Source organism: Anas platyrhynchos, chromosome 1 (genome assembly GCF_047663525.1).
Source record: "Anas platyrhynchos isolate ZD024472 breed Pekin duck chromosome 1, IASCAAS_PekinDuck_T2T, whole genome shotgun sequence".
In the NCBI taxonomy this organism is placed as follows: Eukaryota; Metazoa; Chordata; class Aves; order Anseriformes; family Anatidae; genus Anas; species Anas platyrhynchos.
In genome coordinates, this window is record NC_092587.1 from 190164492 (window position 1) to 190185668 (window position 21177).

At 37.0% G+C, this 21177-nt stretch overlaps 1 protein-coding gene across 6 annotated transcripts in view; it reads right to left on the reverse strand.

The window, feature by feature from the left end:
• Positions 1–21177, reverse strand: part of ATM (ATM serine/threonine kinase) — a 68209-nt gene that overhangs the window by 44455 nt on the left and 2577 nt on the right. For 5 of the 6 annotated variants that reach the window (XM_038175687.2, XM_038175677.2, XM_038175679.2 and 2 more), the window contains exons 4-22: positions 20952–21097; positions 20377–20541; positions 14687–14852; positions 14154–14392; positions 13184–13347; positions 12651–12814; positions 10927–11298; positions 10179–10373; positions 9746–9841; positions 8520–8745; positions 6613–6744; positions 5825–5950; positions 5615–5704; positions 4461–4632; positions 3089–3288; positions 2472–2554; positions 2206–2361; positions 1662–1737; positions 1379–1509 (exon numbers count right to left, since the gene is read on the reverse strand). In XM_038175687.2, the coding sequence (XP_038031615.2) occupies positions 1379–1509; positions 1662–1737; positions 2206–2361; positions 2472–2554; positions 3089–3288; positions 4461–4632; positions 5615–5704; positions 5825–5950; positions 6613–6744; positions 8520–8745; positions 9746–9841; positions 10179–10373; positions 10927–11298; positions 12651–12814; positions 13184–13347; positions 14154–14392; positions 14687–14852; positions 20377–20541; positions 20952–21097 (3099 nt within the window). Of the gene's footprint in view, positions 1–1378; positions 1510–1661; positions 1738–2205; positions 2362–2471; positions 2555–3088; positions 3289–4460; positions 4633–5614; positions 5705–5824; positions 5951–6612; positions 6745–8519; positions 8746–9745; positions 9842–10178; positions 10374–10926; positions 11299–12650; positions 12815–13183; positions 13348–14153; positions 14393–14686; positions 14853–20376; positions 20542–20951; positions 21098–21177 lie in introns of those variants that run through there. The other variant, XM_038175695.2, reaches the window with a different exon arrangement.

Consider the following 21177-nt stretch of genomic DNA (forward strand, 5'->3'; position numbering starts at 1 on the left):
TACACTCTAATTTTCTTCTTAATTTTCTTGTATATAGCAGTCCTTCCTTCCTCTCCCTCAAACTTTTTTCAGTAACAGGAAGATTATCTGCTGGGGCTAAAAGCTGAAATGAAAGTTCCCCAATCTCTGCCAGTGCAGGAATCCAAACTTCAATTAGTTGTCACAATGGAACATTCCACCTCATGAAATATGTTGGGAATACATTTACTAAACAAATGTACATGTATAAAGAGTTTCTCAAATACATATATACATATTTATATATACACACACACAGTATACAATTTATATATAGATATGTGTTTATATATACATATGTTTATATACATATATTATACATATTAAATATATATATATATATATGTTTAGGTAAAGGCCCAACTTACTCTGCTACAAAAATTGGAACATCATAGTGGATTGGGCCAAACATCATTCTAGCTATTTCTAAGTGACCAACAACAGATACCTAAGAATGATCACCATATGTTTGCTTTGTATGTAGAATAACACCCTTGAATGTATCCTAATATTTGACGACTAGGGACCTAGTTAAAAGTCATTAGAAGTCATGGGTTAGAAGTGGTGATTATATTTAGTATCCTTCAATGATTTTCTCTTTCATGAATTTGTCCAGTCACTTTTTGAGCCCCTGTAAACTTTGGGCATCTAGACAGTTAACATAGTAGGGTAATAATCACCATAATTGAATATTGTATGAAGTAAACCATATTTTCTTAGAATCATGAACATGTTAGCTTCACTTGATGTACCCTAGTCTTGAAACTGGAAAAGACTATCAATCTTCATTTTATCCCACTCCAGATTTTGTAATGTAGTATCTCCTGCAATTCAATTCCTTTTATGCTGAAGGGCTACAATTTATACAACCAACTGATGTGTGTAAAGTGTTCCTTACTTTTGAACATCCCTTCTCCACTCCTACTCCAGTTCCATTATATTATTTTTTTTTGAGAAATGGAGAAAGAACTGTACATGGTATTCAAATATACAAGATCCTTTAAAATAGTTTCCATGCTACACAATGTGACCAACTTATTCCTAGAGGATAAACAACTATTTCATATTCAAGTTTTGCATAATACATCTAATGCAAAAATTACAATTATACGCAGTTTATATATATGTACATAATTTTATATATATATACTTATATATATACATATATATACACATATATTTATATATACACACACACACATATATATACACAGAATACTTCATAGGCTTTTATATTCCCTCAAGATCAAGTTCCCCCAGAACTACTAGAAACAGCAGGTATACAGTAGCAGAAGTAAGACCCAATTAAAGTTAAAATTACTGTTATTCTTATAAACAGAAAATATATCTACATTATCACCTGGTAATCGACTTTGCAGCAAGAATGCAAACTTGATGGTGACTATCGGCAAGAAAATGTGGGAAAGCATCGCACACAGGAAGATCTCCATCTTTTAAATTAAGGATAGCCCACTTGGAATAAGGATCAGCCTGAAAAAAATGAACATTGAGGTTTAAAATATACAGAATACTTACAGTGATATACTTACTGATGTATGCACAAAAATCTTTAGAAACTGTTTTCAAGCACATCGTAAGTATATATGTATTATGCTAATGAATTTAAATAAAAATGGGATTACCTCAAGCAGGGCTTTCATGCAGTTTAAAAGCGCTACTCTTACTGGTGCCGTGCATCTCTTTCCTTGAGATAGCTTCCTGAAATACAGAACATTTGAATAAATGAAAAAGTTGCCAACTATTTTGAGAAAAAGTCTAACAAGTTAGTTTCTGCTGCTTGCAGTTCATTCTTTTGTGCTTAACAGGTAAGTTTGGCAGGATTTCATGATTTTCCTGGTAATCTACAATAATAAGTAATATTTATTTTTGATTGCTCAAGTTATCATTTGTTATCCAGTACTTGTGATACTTATCCAGTTGAGAGTAAAATCTTTGTTAATATACAAACGTGTAGTATTTATTTCTATAACACTATCATCTTACGGACTATAAAGACACTTTGATACAAATATGACATAGAAATCTGGAAAGTTAAATGCTGGATAAAGGAAAAGCACATGGACTCATGGGATACCAATAGGAAGACACACAGTCATCACGTGGATAATGAAGTTAAAAATCTTATGCCCAGCAAACAGACTTCTGCATTAAATAGATAAAACATACCAAAAGGCTCCAATAATTGTCAAAAATTGCCCTTGAGCATCCCCTGTCTCTTCTGCATGTGCACTGGACTGGCCCAAACTTACTGCTATAGGCAGCAAGTTGTTTAAAATTACTTTACAAACATCTTGGTCTCGACGGTAGAAGGAACACACAGCACTGTGAAACAAAGAAAGAAAAAAAAAATCTTGAACCACTAAGCAGTTCTCAAATCCTGTAGCTGTTGAACTAAAATAGCTCTAATAATGCTAAAATAGTTTTTCTCTTACGAAAGAGGTTTAAGAAGCATAAGAATTTCATCTTCAGGCAAGAGGTTTTCTTCAGTAGGAAGCTCCTTCAAAAGGACCAAGTACTGGGGAAGACAACAACAACAACAACAAAAGAACCAAAATGGAAAATAATTCTTAAGAAAGTAAGTAGACTACAAGAAAAACTAGAAGCCGTTTTCAGTAACTGTCACATAGAATGCCATCATGCAGTAAGGATACCTAATGTCAGCTCTTATGTATTAGAATCCTACCATCTTTTTATGCACACTGTCACAGTAATATTGCTTATGAAATTTTTGTGTTTGGCAACCAAAAATATTTCCTTTGTAAACTAAAACACAGATCCTATTCTATGACAGAGACCACTTTTAGGTATTTAACAAATAATTAATGACAAAGGCAAGATGTTTATACTTCTCAGCCGTTTATTTTCTAATTTACAACAAATTCTAACTGCTCCTTCCCCGCCTATCCCAGCACGCTTCAAAATATCAGAAGTAGCTTTTTTCTGGTCTTCTCAGAGGACTGATGACAAGAGAAAGGGCACTAAGAATTTACAATTTTAAAAACAGTACTGGAACAGAGGTGAGTCTTCTGTAAAATAATCTCACACTCACCGTGTGCAGATGCAATGGCTTAGCACTGTCAAAGACACTCCTATCAGTTAACATCAACAGCTTCCTCCGTATATCAGAGGCTCGGAAGCTCACTGTGCGAGTTTGGACTGTAGTTGCACAAATACATAAGAACCTCAAAATTTCAAGGAGGAGTAAATCCTGCTTTGTCAACTGTTCTTCAGCTAATGGACTCACAGCACCTGAAAATAAGGTTCACATGTAAGAAATGTCTCTCCAAGTACAACAAAAAAGCTTTATAACATTTTATGTCTTTACAAAACTAAGTTCTTATAATAGACAGTGCTAGAAACCTTTATTTGTTATTGAGCAGATACTGCAACAGTAAGTAGTTTCTTGAATGCTTCCTACATCTAAAAAGACCCTCTTCAAAACAGATGCTTTCAATGTTACGTGCTCATACAGATGGATTATTTCTCCTGTCAAAGTACAATGAACACAACAGAACCATTTTTTTTGTGCTGTTCACTATTACTTAGGATGTATTTTAAACTACAGATTCAAAGCTTCCCCAACAGTGAAATTACGACAATTACAACTATATTAATGTCCTCATCCAAATTTCAATTATAACCTAAAAGAAATAGTTACAAATGTCATTTCCTGTCACATTTAGAGCTGTGCCACATTTAAAGTAACTTTCTGCAATCCCAAACTTTAGAACCATTTATTGGATGGCTGGAGAAGATATTTCTAAACACATTTATTCAACACAATGGAGAAAACAGACCATCTTTGTTGCAGTAGTATAACACCATGATTTCCTTTCCAATAACAAAACAGAAACCATAGTCCTGATTAGAAACTAAAATACGCATCATTTTAAGAAAGAAATAAAAATGAAAGAGAACATCAGTACTTATAGGTCTTAACAGCAAAAAAAAACCTGTCCTAAGAAAATACAAATTCATGTTCCTCCTCCTACTGGTCCAGAGATAAAAGAAAGCTGACCTTGCCAGGAATTACTGATCAGCAAAAGAAATGAAAGAGGACTACTTTTAAGAAAATGAAGCACAACCTAATGACAGAGACAGGTTGTCTACAGACACATCTTCTCTTCTTTTCTAAAACTTCTGACTTTGAGCAAGTTAACTAGTTTCCTGCATTTCACTATTTGTGAAATAAAAAATAAACTTCTCATTTCCAGATGAGCTAGAGTACTTGATTAATATCTTTAAAACATTACTGAAGTACAAAAGTTGTTTAGAATGTACCTCGTTCAACTATTACCTGACTAAAAGCAGAACAATATGGTACCTACCTGTCATTCAAGGAAAGAACAATTTGTAAAAACAAGGCAGGAGAGAGGGGTCTTAATCTTTTGCAGATAGTTTTGGACAGAGAGAAAGCTTACCTGTTACATTTTGCATGTCACCAGATTCGTTTGTACCACTGACGTCAGTCACTGAATGACCGTCAAATAGATTATCAGACACCTGGTTATCTGCTTCCATTATACTCTCCTCAGGATCATGCCCCACTACATCCATTTCTCCTAAGTCACTTGGTTTTCCAGTAAATGTCATCTGAAAAAAACACAATATTCTTTTAAAGTTGGCTTTTAACGACCGGAGAAAACACATAAGCATAGAACGAGGAAAGACACTACAGTTTTCCAGTCAACTCAAACAGGTGAAGAAAATAAGGGCTACACTGAAGCGATGCATTTCACTCTTTGTGATAAAACTGTCTTATAAACATGTAAATTGTATTTGAACTATTCTCTTCAAGACGTAAGCTTCCTGAGACAGACACACGTTTTTGTGTTTTAGATGGTGCCAAGGACATTGTTAGTAGTTGAAAAACAATTCTCTGGAAGACACCAAACTTCCCACCATACTTCATAATTACACAGAAATGAAAAGGCAGCGTAGGGCCTTTTTGAGGGCACAGGAATTACTATTTTCCCTACTAGATGAGAAGCTAACAGAAGGTAAATTCCTCAGGTTTTCCTAACCTGAAAAAAAAAAAAAAAAGAAAAAAAAAAAAAGGATTTTGCCTACCTAGACCTGACTACAGCACAATCTGCCAAAATGAGAAGTTTCAAAAGTTGTAGTAAACACAGTGATGTGCCATCCTATTACTTTTGTCATTGAGAAGAGAGCCAGTTACAGCTCAAACATTTAACATCTACATAAAAACATCTCTACAGTGTTTTTTAAGACACATAAACCCAACAAACTAAAAAAAAAAAAAAAGTTCTTAACATTTCCACATGCATTAAAGTTAAATGTCATGTTACAGAAATTCTTTCTATGGCGTAAAATCTATATATCATTTAACATTAATAAAGTATTAAAAAATTCCCAAAATAGCATTTTTTAAATATGAACAGGCATGCTAATATTGATCAAATATTATCTACTTGTCCTCATTTTTCCCCTATGCCTGTGTTCAAAATATACAAATGTTAAATAGAATTAAGTGTCTTATTTTGTTTGCCTCCAAACTATTATACCATAAGAAATATATCATTTCTGCATTCAGAAACACAGGGAATGTACTTACCAGATTTTTGCAAATATCTACAAGATCATTCATAAATTTTGATGTTAACAAACGCAGGAATATATTAGACAGCATCTTATTAGCACTGTTCTGTAAGAAAGTAAGATGTACAGATAGGTTAATTCATTTTTTTTCTCGTATGACACGTGATATACAACTTTGTGATCTCATTAATGAGAAAAGAAACAAAAATTACTTTATAAGCTTTACCTTGGTACAATTGCATAAGCATTTTGTACACTGCATTATCAAAGTCCTCAGTGAGTTGATCTGGGCATCTTCATTTAGTTTCTTTCTTGAGTTAGAAATGCTTTCTCCGGCATAATGAATGAGAGACTAATAAAAATACAACAAATAGTTCAGTTAAATTCCTTTATATGTTGGCACATGCACAGCACACACACGGACAAAAGGACATAATTATCATTCATACATTCTGATTCATACAGCTTTGATATTTACAGTGTGCATCAGCGAGTTTGGGCACATTTCTTTTCCTTTTCTTCCCCAAACATTCTGCTCCAGAAGCAACAAGTAAATGGCACAGACTTGCCTGAAACACTGATATTTTCATCATGAAAGGAAAATATGGTATCTGTCCATAATGCAAAGTTTCGGGATTCCATATTTAAGTGCAAAAGCACCTCACACAACAATAAAAACAACAATAACTGTCTTCATACTGGCTTAGCCCATATTAAAAAAATTCTGCATGAAATACCTATAAATGAAAGGAATTTTTATCTTTCTAAAAGGGGTGATAGAGAAACATACCAATATTTAGAATCTGTAAATTTGCTATATTGGTATATTGACAGAATTCATTGACTTTTTCAGCAGCAGTAACATATTTAAACCTCTCTGCCTTTTTTTTTTTTTAAGCATAAATCAGGGGAAATATTCATGGTCTGAAGGTGTGTTAATATGAATAGAGTTTTTTTAATGATTTTATATTTAATAATCTACTTTAAGTTGTTTGCAAATGCATTGGTGCTTACCTTAGCTTTCTGGAACAACTCTGATTTACAGGCATCCTCTTCTGTAAATAAACCAGTGTAGCAATAGCAGCCGAGAACACCAACTGAGAGACTGACACATCGAACAAGATGTTCTGCAGCAACAAGCTTAGACTAAATTAAACACACAGTATAAGCACCAGTGGTTTAATATGTTTTTTTTTCAGCAAAATACAAATTCTTTAGTCTCTTTTCAACACTTGTATATACATATTTTGTCAGCATGAATGAAGCTTTGCATTCTAGTGTTCTGCATCTTGCATTTGTCTTAGCTCCCTAGCAAATCCTTTTGGCTCTCCATGTTATAATATTCTCTGCATCTCCTGTGGCCCTTATGCCTCCCTCCTTCACAATAGTTTAAATTCTCCCTGTCCTTTAGGTTCCATCACAGTAATAATTTCAGCTCTCCTCATGTGTAAGGAGGGAGAATGAGAGAACAACTGTGGTGGAGCTGAGCTGCCCAGCTGAGTAAAACCACCACATCAGGACAAGCAGTAGTATGAGCCTAGACATGGACTACAACACATTCCTACCACTGCCTCTTGCTATCTTAGTAAATTTATGTTTCTTCTTAGCAGCAACAAATTTCAACAAACAAATGGCATGTAGGGTTGTGAATGCCCGCAAATCTACTGCAGGAACATTCTGGAGACCCCTTTTTACCTGTCTAACTTCTTTGGATCAAAGGAGAAGAAAGAGAAGATAAATAGTTTTACTTTCTCTGGGAGAGAGACCAAAGAGGATTTGCTACCACGTTCTTTAAAAACATGTACCTATAAAAAGATGAAGAAACTCATGCATTCACACTGTTTACATATGCAAAACCAGGAAGAGGTTTTACAGTGCCTAATTGACATATCTTGTTTCAAACCGTAACATTCCCTCTTTTGTCTCACCAAATATTATAGGACCTTAACAACAAGTTGCCAAGGAGGCACAGCACTGTATCAAAATCAAAGCTAGCCTGTCAATGGAACGGGAAGCTTAAAAAGCCTGCTGCTTTTGTCTTCATCAACTTTTCAAGGATGAAAACTACACAATCTCCCTGGGCAAGCTGTGGCACTGCTTGACTGTCCTCAAGCTATAAAACTTTCCTTGCATCAGTGTTAATTTGTTGTTTCAGTTTATGCCTGCTGTCCCTGGCCCTCCTGCAATGCACCACTGCGATGAGCCGGGCTGTCTTCCAGATAACTTTATAGGCACTGGGAGGCTCCCTCAAAGCCTGTTAGGTCCCCCCAGAGCCATCTCTGCTCCAGGCTGAACAAACCCAGCTCCCTCCGTGTCTGCTCACAGGTCTTTAGCCCTTAAAGATTAAGGGCTATTTTTTAAGGGCTTTAGCTCTTAATCACCTCAGTGGCCTTCACTGTCTTGTCCTGGGAGGCCCAAAACTAGATGCAGCATTCTAGACACAGTTAGAGGGCACCAAAAAGAGGAGGATAATCATTTGGCTTGAGCACTGGCTGTGTTCTTGTTAATACAGCCTGTGTTTGCCTTTATACTGCTGCCTCTTTTTACAAAACCTATGTGAGACCTCTGTGCCTCAATCTTGGTTGAAAACTGGCAAGAGCTTAAAGCATTACAGGGACACAGAAGTTGAAGCAAACATCTCAAAAAGTAGCATAACAAAGATCTGTGTGGTAACTTCACACATACTTCCACTTCTACACAGCTTGTAAGTAGCTTCCCACATACATGTGCTTAAGGAAATTACAGTTTGCCAATGATGTACAAAAGCATAGAGCTCTCTGTTTCAAATTATTGAAAACAGTTTTTAAAATGTTTGCAGTTCATTTTTTGCAACGAAAGAAATGAAAATCTCTACACTTATCATTGAAAATATATTGTTTAAGAACACATTTATAAGGATGAAACACTAATTTCTAACTTACCTCAGGAGCATAGCTGCTTAAAAGCTTTTCTGACATTGTCGAAAGGCAGTGCTCCAGTGTTTCCCTAAGATTTTGGTTGATGGCAAGTCTTGAACCAGTCACATTTTTATCTGCAACGTTTACTGCAAAGTTAGTGAAAATATCCATTTCATCAAATGTTGTCTGTAGATAAAGCTCTTCAACATCAGAAAAATCGCTTTCCTCTTTTCCTTGGAAGTGCTGCACACTTGAAGAAGAGACATTGTTTTTTACTTTAGCAGCCAATATATGAACACAGGTCTTTAACACTGTTATTTAAACATTAAAAAAGAGGCAAAATAAATTTTTTTAATTTTAAATTTTAACTTCTGTTAAAAAGTTAATGAAACTAGTTAATCTTTTATTTCTGAGGTGACTTTCACTGTGGAATGGATACTTACCATTTCAGCTCTGTCTGAAGAAACTACAAGGAAAAATAAAGCCTGTATATGCATCATAAGTTCTATTGCAGCTCACGTACCAGCAACTGGTTTGTGTTGAGATAGCTGACATCAATCTGCTTCACATAACTGAAGCATAAATTCAAAAGAAGCCTGAAACTAATGGTTTTATCTTTCATTACAAGAAGTTATACACACTTTAATTTCATTAAGAGCAAGCTGGATATAGTCCAGGAACTTGAACATACGCATCAGTGAAAGACGCAACAGCATTCTTAGAATTACTCCAAGAGACTCAAGTAACATGTAGCTGGGCCACAAATACTGAGTAGCCTGAGGACACAGAAATTAATCACCTAACCTTTACAGATTTCCTCTGATCTTCATGAAAAATCCTACACCATATGCGTCCTTTAGACTGGAAGTTAATGTTAACAAGCACGAATATATATTTGTATAAAGTTACAAATTATTTGAAAAATATGATATTACGGAGTTAAAAGTATCTCATGTATTTGTGTGTAAAGAGACAAATATTTAGCTGTATTGCTTGAGAAACTTATTCCTCCTAAGATATTTTGTTCAGTACATGAATCTTTGACTCTGTCAGCAACATCTGCTGATATTTCAACATCTGCTTGAAGCATCTTAACAAATTGCAAAAACTCTTTTTTCTATGGGGTATTGAAGATGTTGTACAGAAGGATGCAAAAGAGCTCAAGGAACATTTATGCATTTCATTGTCTCTGATTGATAAAATAGCAAATATAAGCATAAATATTTATTATGATTGATTTAAAAACATACCACTTAGCATCATTTAGGAAAAAAATCATAGCAGCTTTACTGTTCTTCATTGTAAGGCTCACAAGAATTTTTTGTATCATAAGATGAGGAAAATCACTGAAAAAAAAAAAAAGAAAATTATTTTGTTTTTTCTTTCGATCAGACATGCTCTTGGGTTTCCTGTAGTGTGCACAAACACTGACAAGATTCACTGTGTACCTTCAAAGTGGCTTAAATTTTCACTTAAGATTTCTAACACATACTTCCTGTATGTACTATGCTCTGGGTAGATGACTAAACTATGTCCCCAAAAATGATATCCTACAGTAAGCTTAAAAAACCTACCTCTACCAAAGCATTACCATCATACAGGTCTGCAAATCCACTTTCCCCCGGACAGTCTTCTGCATTACAGGGCAAGTTTACATATAAAATTATGCCATGAAGACTCTACCTGCAGAGTACAGGAGGCAACTTCACACATTCTTCCATTTCTTCCTCCAAACAGCAGGACAGTACCCATTTCATTATTGCCTCCTTTAATACAGAAACCAGATTTCTTTCACAATTACTCTGATCCATTCCTATGTCCAAATTTTCTGGCACTGAATAGGCAGACATCAGTAATGCTAAACAACACACTGCAGAGCTATAATAAAAAAAGGAACAGAGGGCATTTATGAGAAAAAAACAAATGGGTATTTGAGAGAGCAAAGTCAGTATTTTTGCACTTTTGGGGAGCATCAAATGCACAAACAATTTAATAGCATACATACTAGAAAACTCCTTTATTAGAACCTGCATTTTTAAAAGCCATATTTTTGCTAATACAGATGTTTCCTGTTTATTTTAAAGACTGTTTCCGGACACTGATTTCAGAATCAAATATATATTTAGAAAAAATCATACTTTTTAACTTCAAAAAATCAACTAAACCACATCTCTTTCAGTCAGATTTTATATTTTTAGTCAGATTTAACATTTGAAGACGTTTGCCTCTCCTCTTCCACCTCTGCTTTTACACTTACGCTCATATTTACATCAATTTAAAATGCTTAAAACACAGACATGGCTAGTTCTTAACTAGAAATGCAGCCACAAAAACAACAATAATAATACTTTGAATAATGCAGTGGTTTTGGTTACACAGTAAAATGCAATGTGAATCAGACATGAACTAATATCTTTGCTTCCACTTTTACCTTGAAGGTTTCAATGGAGGTCCTGAAAATATCTTCCAGAGTTCTTTATCTGTTACAACAAGGTTTCCTTGAATCATAGCTCCAAGTAACCCAAAGCTCTCCACTTCAATTTGCTGAAAACTTACGCTACGAATGGTAAGAGACCAAACTTTTGCCCAGGTTCTCTTGAGCTCTAACTTGTAGGTGCTTTTCAAATCAGTTTTCTGGCTTTGACACAAAGCTACCTCTTTAAGACACTTCAGCACATAAGGGGTCCTTTCTCCACGTCGCTGCTGAGGCAGTAACTGGTGAAGTATGTTGAGTAAGGGAGGTAGCTCACAGTTGGGAAGACTCATGGGATACTTTGATAGTAATCGAGTTGTAATCTGTAACCTTAAAAACACAACGTGAAGCAATCAATATGAAGCATACATAAATGTGTCTTCAAAAGTTAATAAACGCTGTATTCTCTGATTGCCATTTCACACATATTTTCTAGTATTCAGCTGATTTGTTTATTATCAAATGTTAAATTTGATAATAAACTAGTTCTACTTTTTCACTTGGGAAGTCTGCCTGTCTAGCCTCACTATCACTAGAAGTTCTTAAAAGCTGACTTCATTAGCTTCTGACCATGAAAAAGAAAAAATCAGACAAAAATTATTTTTGTCCTTTCGCTAGACTAGCTTGTTACACACTCTGACTCAGGAAGTGACTTCCAGGAAGAAACTACATAAAAATGACAACACTTCAGCAGATATGAAAATTAAGATTCATCAAATGCACAAAAAGTTAAGCTGGGAATGGTGAATTTTGAAAGGATTTTTTTCACAGCAATGGATGCAACTCCATAGTACTCACAGTACTTCTTGGAGACTGCTACCTCTCCTCAGAACAGTGGGCTAACTTCTCAGTCAGGTCCTAAACAGTCACCTTGTCTTAAGAGTGAGCATTAGACACACACACCGTGCCCCTGCTCACAACCCAATTCACTAGCAGCTACACTATTCTAGTACCCTGTACAGCAATTTCCAAGAAAAGTAAAAAATGGAGGAACGGTAACAGCAAAATCATTTAGTGTAATCTACTGAAGCTAAAAATTCGACATTCTTGAGCTTACAGTTGGCAAGTCCTAGAAAAATCTCTCTCTACTTTCTGTTACAGATTCCTTCTCCTGGGGCAGCCAGTGGAAGATTTTTCTGAACCTCCTGTTCAGAGGTCCCTAATGTCAACAAAAATTCACCTTCATTGGTGTCCAAGCTAAGATGCCAGGCCTTGCACTTCAACAATTTTTAGGCAAGGTATTAAGGCAAACTGCGAGAAGTAGTTCAGAACAGCCAAACTGTTAACAGTTGCTGTTCCGTGACCCAGCCAGCTTAAGGCAGCAGTAAACCTCAGCTTCATTTCCTAATACTCAAGAGCTGGATGACACATTCACCTACATGATGACTGGTAATATCTAGCACAAAAGACAGATAAAAAATAAGAGGCTGTAATATGTTACACACTGCAACACAATCTACCAGACCCTATTTGTTATTTCTCAGGAAACCAAAGGTATCAAATTTTTAAAGCAAGATACCACTCACTACTTTCCAAATGCTGTGAGAATCTAAGCTTACTGCTTAGATATGTAATTACAGCACCTTCAGACACCTAATTTGAAAGCACAGTGTATGCAGGAAAATAATTTAACACATTAAGATGTCTGTAGTGGTATTTGGTTCATGTAAAGATGTTATTACCAAGGTATGACATCAAAATCCTTCTGCGATCTTTGTAGGTTTTCCCGAATTACCTCCCAGTCTAGTTCAATCCTCCTGCGCTTGCTTGGTACTGGTTCATCACTGGACTGTGAAACCGTATACGACTGGGTAATTTCCAGAGCTTTTGTATCCTCTGTAAATACCTTAATGGAGAGAAATTAGAAAGTAAGAAAATAAAGAGAAGTATTTACAGGAAAATTGAAATGTCAAACTTAACTGGTCCATTTTTACTGTTTAAAGCCTCTTAAGAGTGGCATTGGTTACCATTTCTTACTACGAAAGAACTTATGCTTCCATTCTAATATGGAACACTAGTGAAAAATAGTGTAACTTAGAAGTCCAAATGTTCTAACCTGCACAAAAACTAAAAACTAACAACAGAACACAGACAAAAGGAACTAATACTTCAGTAAATGATTTTGAGGAAATGTTAAAGCCGTATCAGCTTAAAAAGCAAAATGTACAATACCATAAGTACATACAACAAATTTATATTCAGATAAAAATGTTACCTGATGACAAATATCAGCCATTAATCCAATCAAATTTTCCTTCACAGCAATAGTTCGTGAGCCTGAAGAATACTTTCCTCTACTGCCTATGAGATTTATTTCATTCACCAGCAAATCATATAGGTTATGTAAGATACTTTGCCATTTTTTGGAGTCATATGCACCTGTACATGCAAAAAATTAAAAGATAACACGTGCCACTCACTTCATACAATATATAAACCTACTTAGACAATACAAAATATAGCAAAAATCAGAGCAGAGCACACAAAACTTAACAACAAATGCAGGCCTGCAGAATAAGTCTTATAATGGAGAATGAATGAAGTAAAAAAGTGAAAACAATTAAAAGACAACTTAATCATAGTATATAATAAGCATAGGGAAGAATTTTGAAATATTCAATTCTTTATCTAACTAAGAAGACTACAGTGAAATGCTGTGGGTAAGCTATTGTATTGACTAATTTTAAACTCTTTGGCATTTGTAGCCAAAGTCAAAAATAGCCATCTTTTTTAAAAAATAATGATGCTATAACCAAACTGGCCCATGACAGGCAAACAGAAATTACTGAGTGATGTTTTCTGGACAGTATTATATAGTAAGTCAGACTGCAATCATTTCCTAACACTCATGATTATATGATACACATGGCAATCTAAATTCAATCTGAACTACTATTCCCTTTGACAAAGACTTTGTGCTTTGATTTAGTAATAACTTTAGGATAACAACAACCAAAATTTACAGGACTTAATAAAATTAATGCATACAATTTGCACACAAATTGAAATTGTAATGCACACAATTTGCAAGCTTATTTTCCGTGTAGATCTATAAAATAAAACTACTGGCAAGTAATCATCATTTCCATCAGTATTTCCAAGACTCGGTAACAAAATTCAGAAAATTAGCACAATAATTTGAGCTATACAGTGCTAGAAACAAAACAGGGAGCTTTCGATAGTACCTTTTTCCTGAGATTTTGCACCCTTTGGATGATGCATATGAACTTGGAGACGAAATAACTCAATTATTGATTCCTTCAAGGAATCTTTTGGTCTATACTGAGTCCATATATAAAGCACTGTAGGCAAAATTTCTTCTCCAATTTTACAAATCCGTTTGCGACAGTTAACAGCAAATGTATTGAAGAAGATATTCATTGCTGCAATAATATGATCCAGGCCCGCAATATTTCTGTCTTGCCTGCAATATAAACCAAAGACTCAAACTTCCAGAACAAATAATCATATTTCTTTTCACATGAATTATTTAAAACTAAATACTAGCATGTAACTCTAATCTGAATATTATTTGTATATATAACATTAAGTGCAGAAGTTGTTAATAAAGAATTTATTAAAAGCGTTCAAAGACAGAACAATGAAATACGCCTAAAGAGGATTACCTGCTACTACACGAGTTTAATCCAAAATACTTTAAATAGTTATTATCTATAAAAGCAGGTATTAACATAAAAAAGGAACACTTGCAACATACCTTGCACACTGCATTGCTCTTGAAAAGAAGTTAAACATATCATATTTCAACTCATCAGTTTGGAAGCAATATCCCCTCATTAGTGTGTGAATTATCCTAGCCACCAAGACTCTATTCATCTTCCCAGAAGGCGTAAGGTAAAATTGTCCATACAGCATCAGCAGATCTGCAAATGTATTTTGAAAGTATATGTAATAGCATAGAGATGTTATAAATACACAATTATACATATACAGACATATATTTAAGAAGACTACTTTAAAAATGCTGGAAGCAAAATATTACATTAAATATACATAAACCACCTTTCGGAATTCAGCTGTATGTCATTATCCACTAAAGTTAACCAGGAAGAAAAAAAAGACAGAAAATATACGTGGTCTTGTGGGCACTAGAAGTAAAGTTATACTCATTTTGAGCTGGGATAAAATCTGTTTTGTGTTACACAGAGCAAAGTGGCTACAGCCACATGGCCAACTTTCACAACTACTTCTAGATTCAACTCCTTCCACTCTACATTGACTGCTTATAGCACAGTGGGCTCGATTTGCTGTGGAATACACAATAAAAGTACTCAGAAGCAATTTACAGCTACAAATACATTAACAGAGAATTTGGTGCAGCAGGAACAGGTCAATGGATCAGAGCAATTGGTACTGAGACTCACCATATTTCCTTCAGAAGCAGTTCAGATAGTTTACTCCAGGCCCCAAAGCCACACATCCATACTTTGCATTCATTTAATTTTTTTTTTCCTGAAGGAAAGGTCCCTTCCACAGATTTTTGCTTTCTTATCTCAAGGCCCATTTAAGAATTACCACACCATGAGCATCACGAGTATCAGAGTAGCACATTACTGATCCACCATCATCATGAGTTTAACATGACAGATACAAAAGCCTTATTACTATTTGCTTTATGCCATCTACAAGTGATGTGATACTGTCCCTCAGTCCTTGGATGGACAGTAGCCAATGCAAACATCCTCACCAGGAAGAAATACTGACTCAGTCCTATGACTTTAGCAGCTGTGCTGGGAGGACACTTTGAATGAAGGTACATCCACCTCTCTCAGGCCTCTTCTCTAAGAAAACACATAGGCAGAACGATCTTTTGGGAATCCCAGCCACTATGACTACTTAGCTCACAGTCATGCTCTGAGTTCATATAGTCCTTGGGATTCAGAATGACCAATTACCACTGAACTTCCCAATGGAAGGGAAACCACTGGGGCCTTCTGTCAAGAACTGACCCCATACTTTCACCACACTTGAATGAACTTCAGGAGCCTGTAGTTCTGTTCGCTAGACTGACTATCACCTGGATGAGTCTGACAAAACTCAGCTCTATGGGTGAGTAGTTCATCAGTTTAAGGTGAGTGAGCTCTTGACAGACAGAGTCAAGATCAAGGCCTCTGAGGTATTCAAAATATGAATGCTCTTGAATGCTCTGTGAAGGGCTGATATCAATGACTTCATCCAGAGTTTTGATCTCAGATTCCTGAACTGTGGAGGAGCCAGCTCAGGACAACTACAAATAAATTGCAAGGGCTACTGTTTCACTGTTGTGCAGGCCTTGGTAGACTTACGGACATCTTAGCAGTCTCCTATAGGAGCTCAAAATGCCACCTTCACCAGGTCTTTCATGACTCTGACCTCTTATTCAAAAGGAATACCAACACATTCTTCCCAAGCAGGCATAGGGCCATTTGCAGCGCTCAGGTGACTGCATCATGGGAGTCAGGGTTGCCTCATAGCCCTACATTACTGGGTCACACACCTTTAAGCTGGAGACAACAGTGCCGACACCTGATTTAACTGTGTCTCTTCTACATAAAAGGTGGAAGTGGAATGGGCATCAGTGATCTCACTGCAAGATAATGGACCCTCAGGAAGAAACTTGAAGCCAGCATTTCCAACACTCTCAAAACTGGGAGTCCTACACAATTGCCAATTGCACAGCAGGTCAAGGCCACAATAGCACAAAGCTCCCTAACCCGGGGGGATTTCTGTACTGGAACGTCCTCAGGTTGGAAAAACACTCCTGCTGTCACACCCACAGAGCACTTTCTGGTTGAATTCTATTCATAGCAACTCTCTGTGCTCCCTGCTGACCTAGCCTCAAAGAACACACACGGAAGGAAAGCAGACAGATTTACACAAAGCCAAGAATCTGAAGAGTAAGACATGCAGCAAAACAAGCTAGTCAACAAAAAGCTTAAAAAAAAAAATTTGATCCCACATCACCAGCTGATCTCATAGCTGAACTTCCTTCAAGAAGGTTGGACTACAAATACTGCTTCTGTGATTCCCTGGGAAAGCAAATACAGCCATAATGTACACAGAGATGCACAGGTAAGAAGACAAATACCACATATGATTTTTTAAAAATCAAGATCTGAATATAGGAAAGGGAGTATAGCAGCCAGTGATACAATCTGTCTTCTGGAGGCCATCAGGGTCTACTGAAAACTACCAATAACAAAATTTTATTAACGTGACCAAACTAAACAAGCAGGCACACCACCTCCATTCATGGAGAGACAAAAGCCTAAACTGTAAAAATCATCTCTAAACCCCACTGTCATGCACCATCCTCCTAGCTCTACTTATAGGATAGACACTTTGTGAACCAGTCCTCCACACAAGTCATTGGAGGAGTTGCAGTCCTCCTCACTGCTTGACTCGGCTTTTTTCTCCAAGTCCAATAGGCTGCACATGAGTCACTGCTAAAGAGCATTGTCTAGTGTCTTTTCATAATGGAACTTCTGTTTCTGCCACCTCTCTAGATTTTCATGTTCCCAAGCCCCCATCAGGCCTCATCTAAGTGAGCCAAGACCCTTCATGATCCTTTCAAACACAGCTTTCATGCTGTCCTCCATCTCCTCTTCCCACTCTTATCCACCACTTATCCTCAGGGTGCTCATCCTCACAACCTGGAAGTATGGGATGAGGAGCAGAAGAACCCCTCACAGTTCAGGTGGAAACAGCTAGAGACCTGCTGCTCCACCTGAACTATCACTATCAAATCCATGGGGCCAGATGGGATCCACCCAAGGGTGCAGAGGGAGCTGGCAGATGTGATTGCTGGGCTGCTTTCCATCATCTCTCACCAGTCATGGTCATCCAGAGAGGTCCTGCATGACTGGAGACTTGCTAATGTGATTCCCATCTATAAGAAGGGTCGTAAGGAGGACCCGGGGAATTACAGGCCTGTCAGCCTGACCTCAGTGCCAGGTCCTTAGGTGGATGAGGGAAAGGCTGCTGATGTAGTCTACCTAGATTTCAGCAAGGTCTTTGACACGGTCTCCCATAGTATTCTCCTGGAGAAGCTGGCAGCCCACGGCTTGGACAGATACACGCTTTACTGGGTTAAAAACTGTCTGGATAGCCAAGCCCAGAGAGTGGTGGTAAACGGAGTGAAATCCAGCTGGCGACCGGTCACCGGTGGTGTTCCCCAGGGGTCAGTGTTGGGGCCCATCCTTTTTAATATCTTTACTGATAACTTGGATGAGGGAATTGAGTGCACCCTCAGTAAGTTTGCAGGGTCATTTCTAGAGTGATAATATCAAATGCCCATTGATGTCCTCATGGGTCTCTAAAATATCCACTCATTAACAAGCCAGTGCCCAAGATGCATGGGGTGCACAGCCCCATGAGCACCTCATGGGTCTTCTGGTTTCCTTTAGTAAGGCTGCATTCAGCTTCTACTGAAATACTGCTTCTACTGGAGTTTGGTGAGTCCTTTGACAATGCAGACAATATACACCAATGTGAGAGCTCCTCATAATTTTTAAAACGATGATTATCTACATCAAGAAGCTCAGAACTTTCAAAAGATAAAGGCCTCATTAAGTAGTTATTTGTTTGCCAAATCTAACTGCTTTGGAGCAACAGCTGGAATCTATGTTCTAATCCTGAGGAGGGAAGCACAGAGGGAGGTGTTGGCGTCTTCTCCCTGGTAACTGCTGACAGGACATGTGAGAACAGCACAAAGCTATGCTGGGGAGGGTCAGATTAGGCACTAGGAAAAAAATTTTTATGGTGAGGGTGGTCAAACACAGGCTTCCTAGAGAGGTGGCTAATGCCCCACACCTGTCAATGTTCAAGCGTCAAATGAACAATGCCCTCATGAATATCCTTTAACTTTTGGTTAGTCCTGAAGTGGCCAAGCAGTTGGACTTGATGGTCTCCGATGGTCCCTTCCAACTGAACTATTCTATTCCATTCAAATCCTCAACTCCTGTACCACATCACTGATTTTATCAACAGAAAACAAACTTATCAATTGTACTCTGAGATTTTATAAACAAACATTAAGTTGGAATCACTAGCAAAGGTTACAATAACCTTTATAAAGCTCATATATTCCTCCTCTAATAAAGCAACTTGCTTCATATAACAGATTTAACCTCCCCTAGATTTATGGCCTTCCGTCCTGCCTCACTTCAGTGACTGCATTCCATTGTGCCCCTCCCTTAGGAGCTTCTGGCCATATTCCGATAGACTCAGCTCACGTGTTCCTACGCTACCTAACTGCTACACAACAACTTCCACAGGCTCCTCATGCAACCTGTACAAACCCTTCCAGTGACGTTCAGACTCCATTTCCTTTCTTTGTCTTCTTCAATATCTGCCTCCAACACCCTTGACTTCTTGTCCCATTCCCCCATCTGTCTATTCTCAATCTTACCAGAGCTCCCAGTTCTTACCTGTGGGTTGGCAGCCCCCTTTGTCTTTTCCCCCCACCTCACTGGCTTCTAGCCTCAGGAAGCTCCCGCAAATATTTCAAGCTTCCACTCTGACCTCCAATTTCCAGTTCTACCTCTACAGCCAAATGCTACCATCTTCTTTAGCTTCTCTGATCCCACCCTCAGTCTCTCCAATTTTCTTATCACATCTCCCATACCATACTGGTTCAGTTCAGCCTCATAGCTTTGCCAACCTTACATAGAATTTTTGGCCTCCATTTTGCCTCCCAGTATTACAAGACTCCTCTCTGAGTCCTCTGCAAATTTATTTCCATCCTGGAGTTAAGCAACTATTTAAGCTACAGAGCAGAGCATTTTCTCAAAAAACAACTACCTCTAAAACACTACACCATACAAATAATGCAAAGTTCTATGCTTCACTTCTACACTTTCTCCAGAATTACACATTCAACATACTAAACTATGAAATTTCTACCCCCTTCTTTTGCCTAACAACAGTGAATCAATGCTTTTTTAGACTTCCATGAGCCAACAAAACTCAAATAATAAAATCTGACATTAGTACATGAAATATTCCAAAATGATACTAGCCAGTACCTAGTAACTTGTAAACAACTGCACACCAACATCAGTATTACAGAGGCTATTTCCTGTACTCATGTTCCATGGATTCTTTATACATAATAAAATCATTATACATGTTAAACCCTGTAGAGAACTTGCACATAAATCCATTTGTTATAAGTGCATGTTTCAGCAAGCAATATACAAACAGTAAGCAGAAATAAATCAATTCCTAATCCTTGCTGCTCTGTATATTTCAACCGCAAGCCTTCAGTGCTGACACTAAATTTAATAAAGGTTTGTGTAGAACTTCATACAACATGGCATTGCAGGAAAAGCATCAAACAATTAGAATGCCCCTAAACATACTTCCATACTAGTAAAAGACATTTCTAAGAAGGCTTGCAAATGTTACCTGGCCACTGTTGCTGGTATATCTCACACCAATACTTCCTTACTGAGAGGATGTCTTTTAGGAGTATACTACTACAGTCAGAGCCATAAGCAGCACAACTTGTTGGATCTTTTATAATTTGAAAGACATAATTCATAAGTTCCTGGCATTCCAGTCTGGGTCCTCCTATGGGAAAAAACAACGGTAGACTCTAATTAATCCAGAGCGTGCCAAATAAACGTGGAATGAATTGCTTGTAAAATGAACATTTCCGTGTTTACTTAAAAATAAAACTACAGTTCAGAAACCATTCTGTTAGAGAACATCCACTTAAATTGCTTCTAAGAATGAAATTATGCATGAGAGAGGAGAGGATACACCAGTTATAAGCACACTGAATAATCAGAAAAAGGCACCACTAATCATGAACAAGGACAGAGACACAAAGGGCTAACTCACATGAAGATATTTGAATTATAAATGTCTGGAAGCAACCAAGATGGATCCCACCCTGGCAACTCATTTCAGGGAAGGAATTTGAAGTTTCAGGTAAGGCATCAAAACAAAACAATTTTATACAACCATTTATTACTGACTTCTATTAGCATGTCTGATGAAATATTTGAGCAGGCTGCCAATCTCTTGCATTCTCTTCTGTCTGGCACTTTGGGTTGAAGCAGATGCATTTGGTTTTGTCAGTCTGAGATTTTCCATTTCTTTCTCAAAATATTTCTTCAAGACACTTCAAAAATATAAGAGATACCAGTGAAAGATCTGCAAATTTATGACTAATAAAACAGGTAAATGTTTTAAGCCAGAACA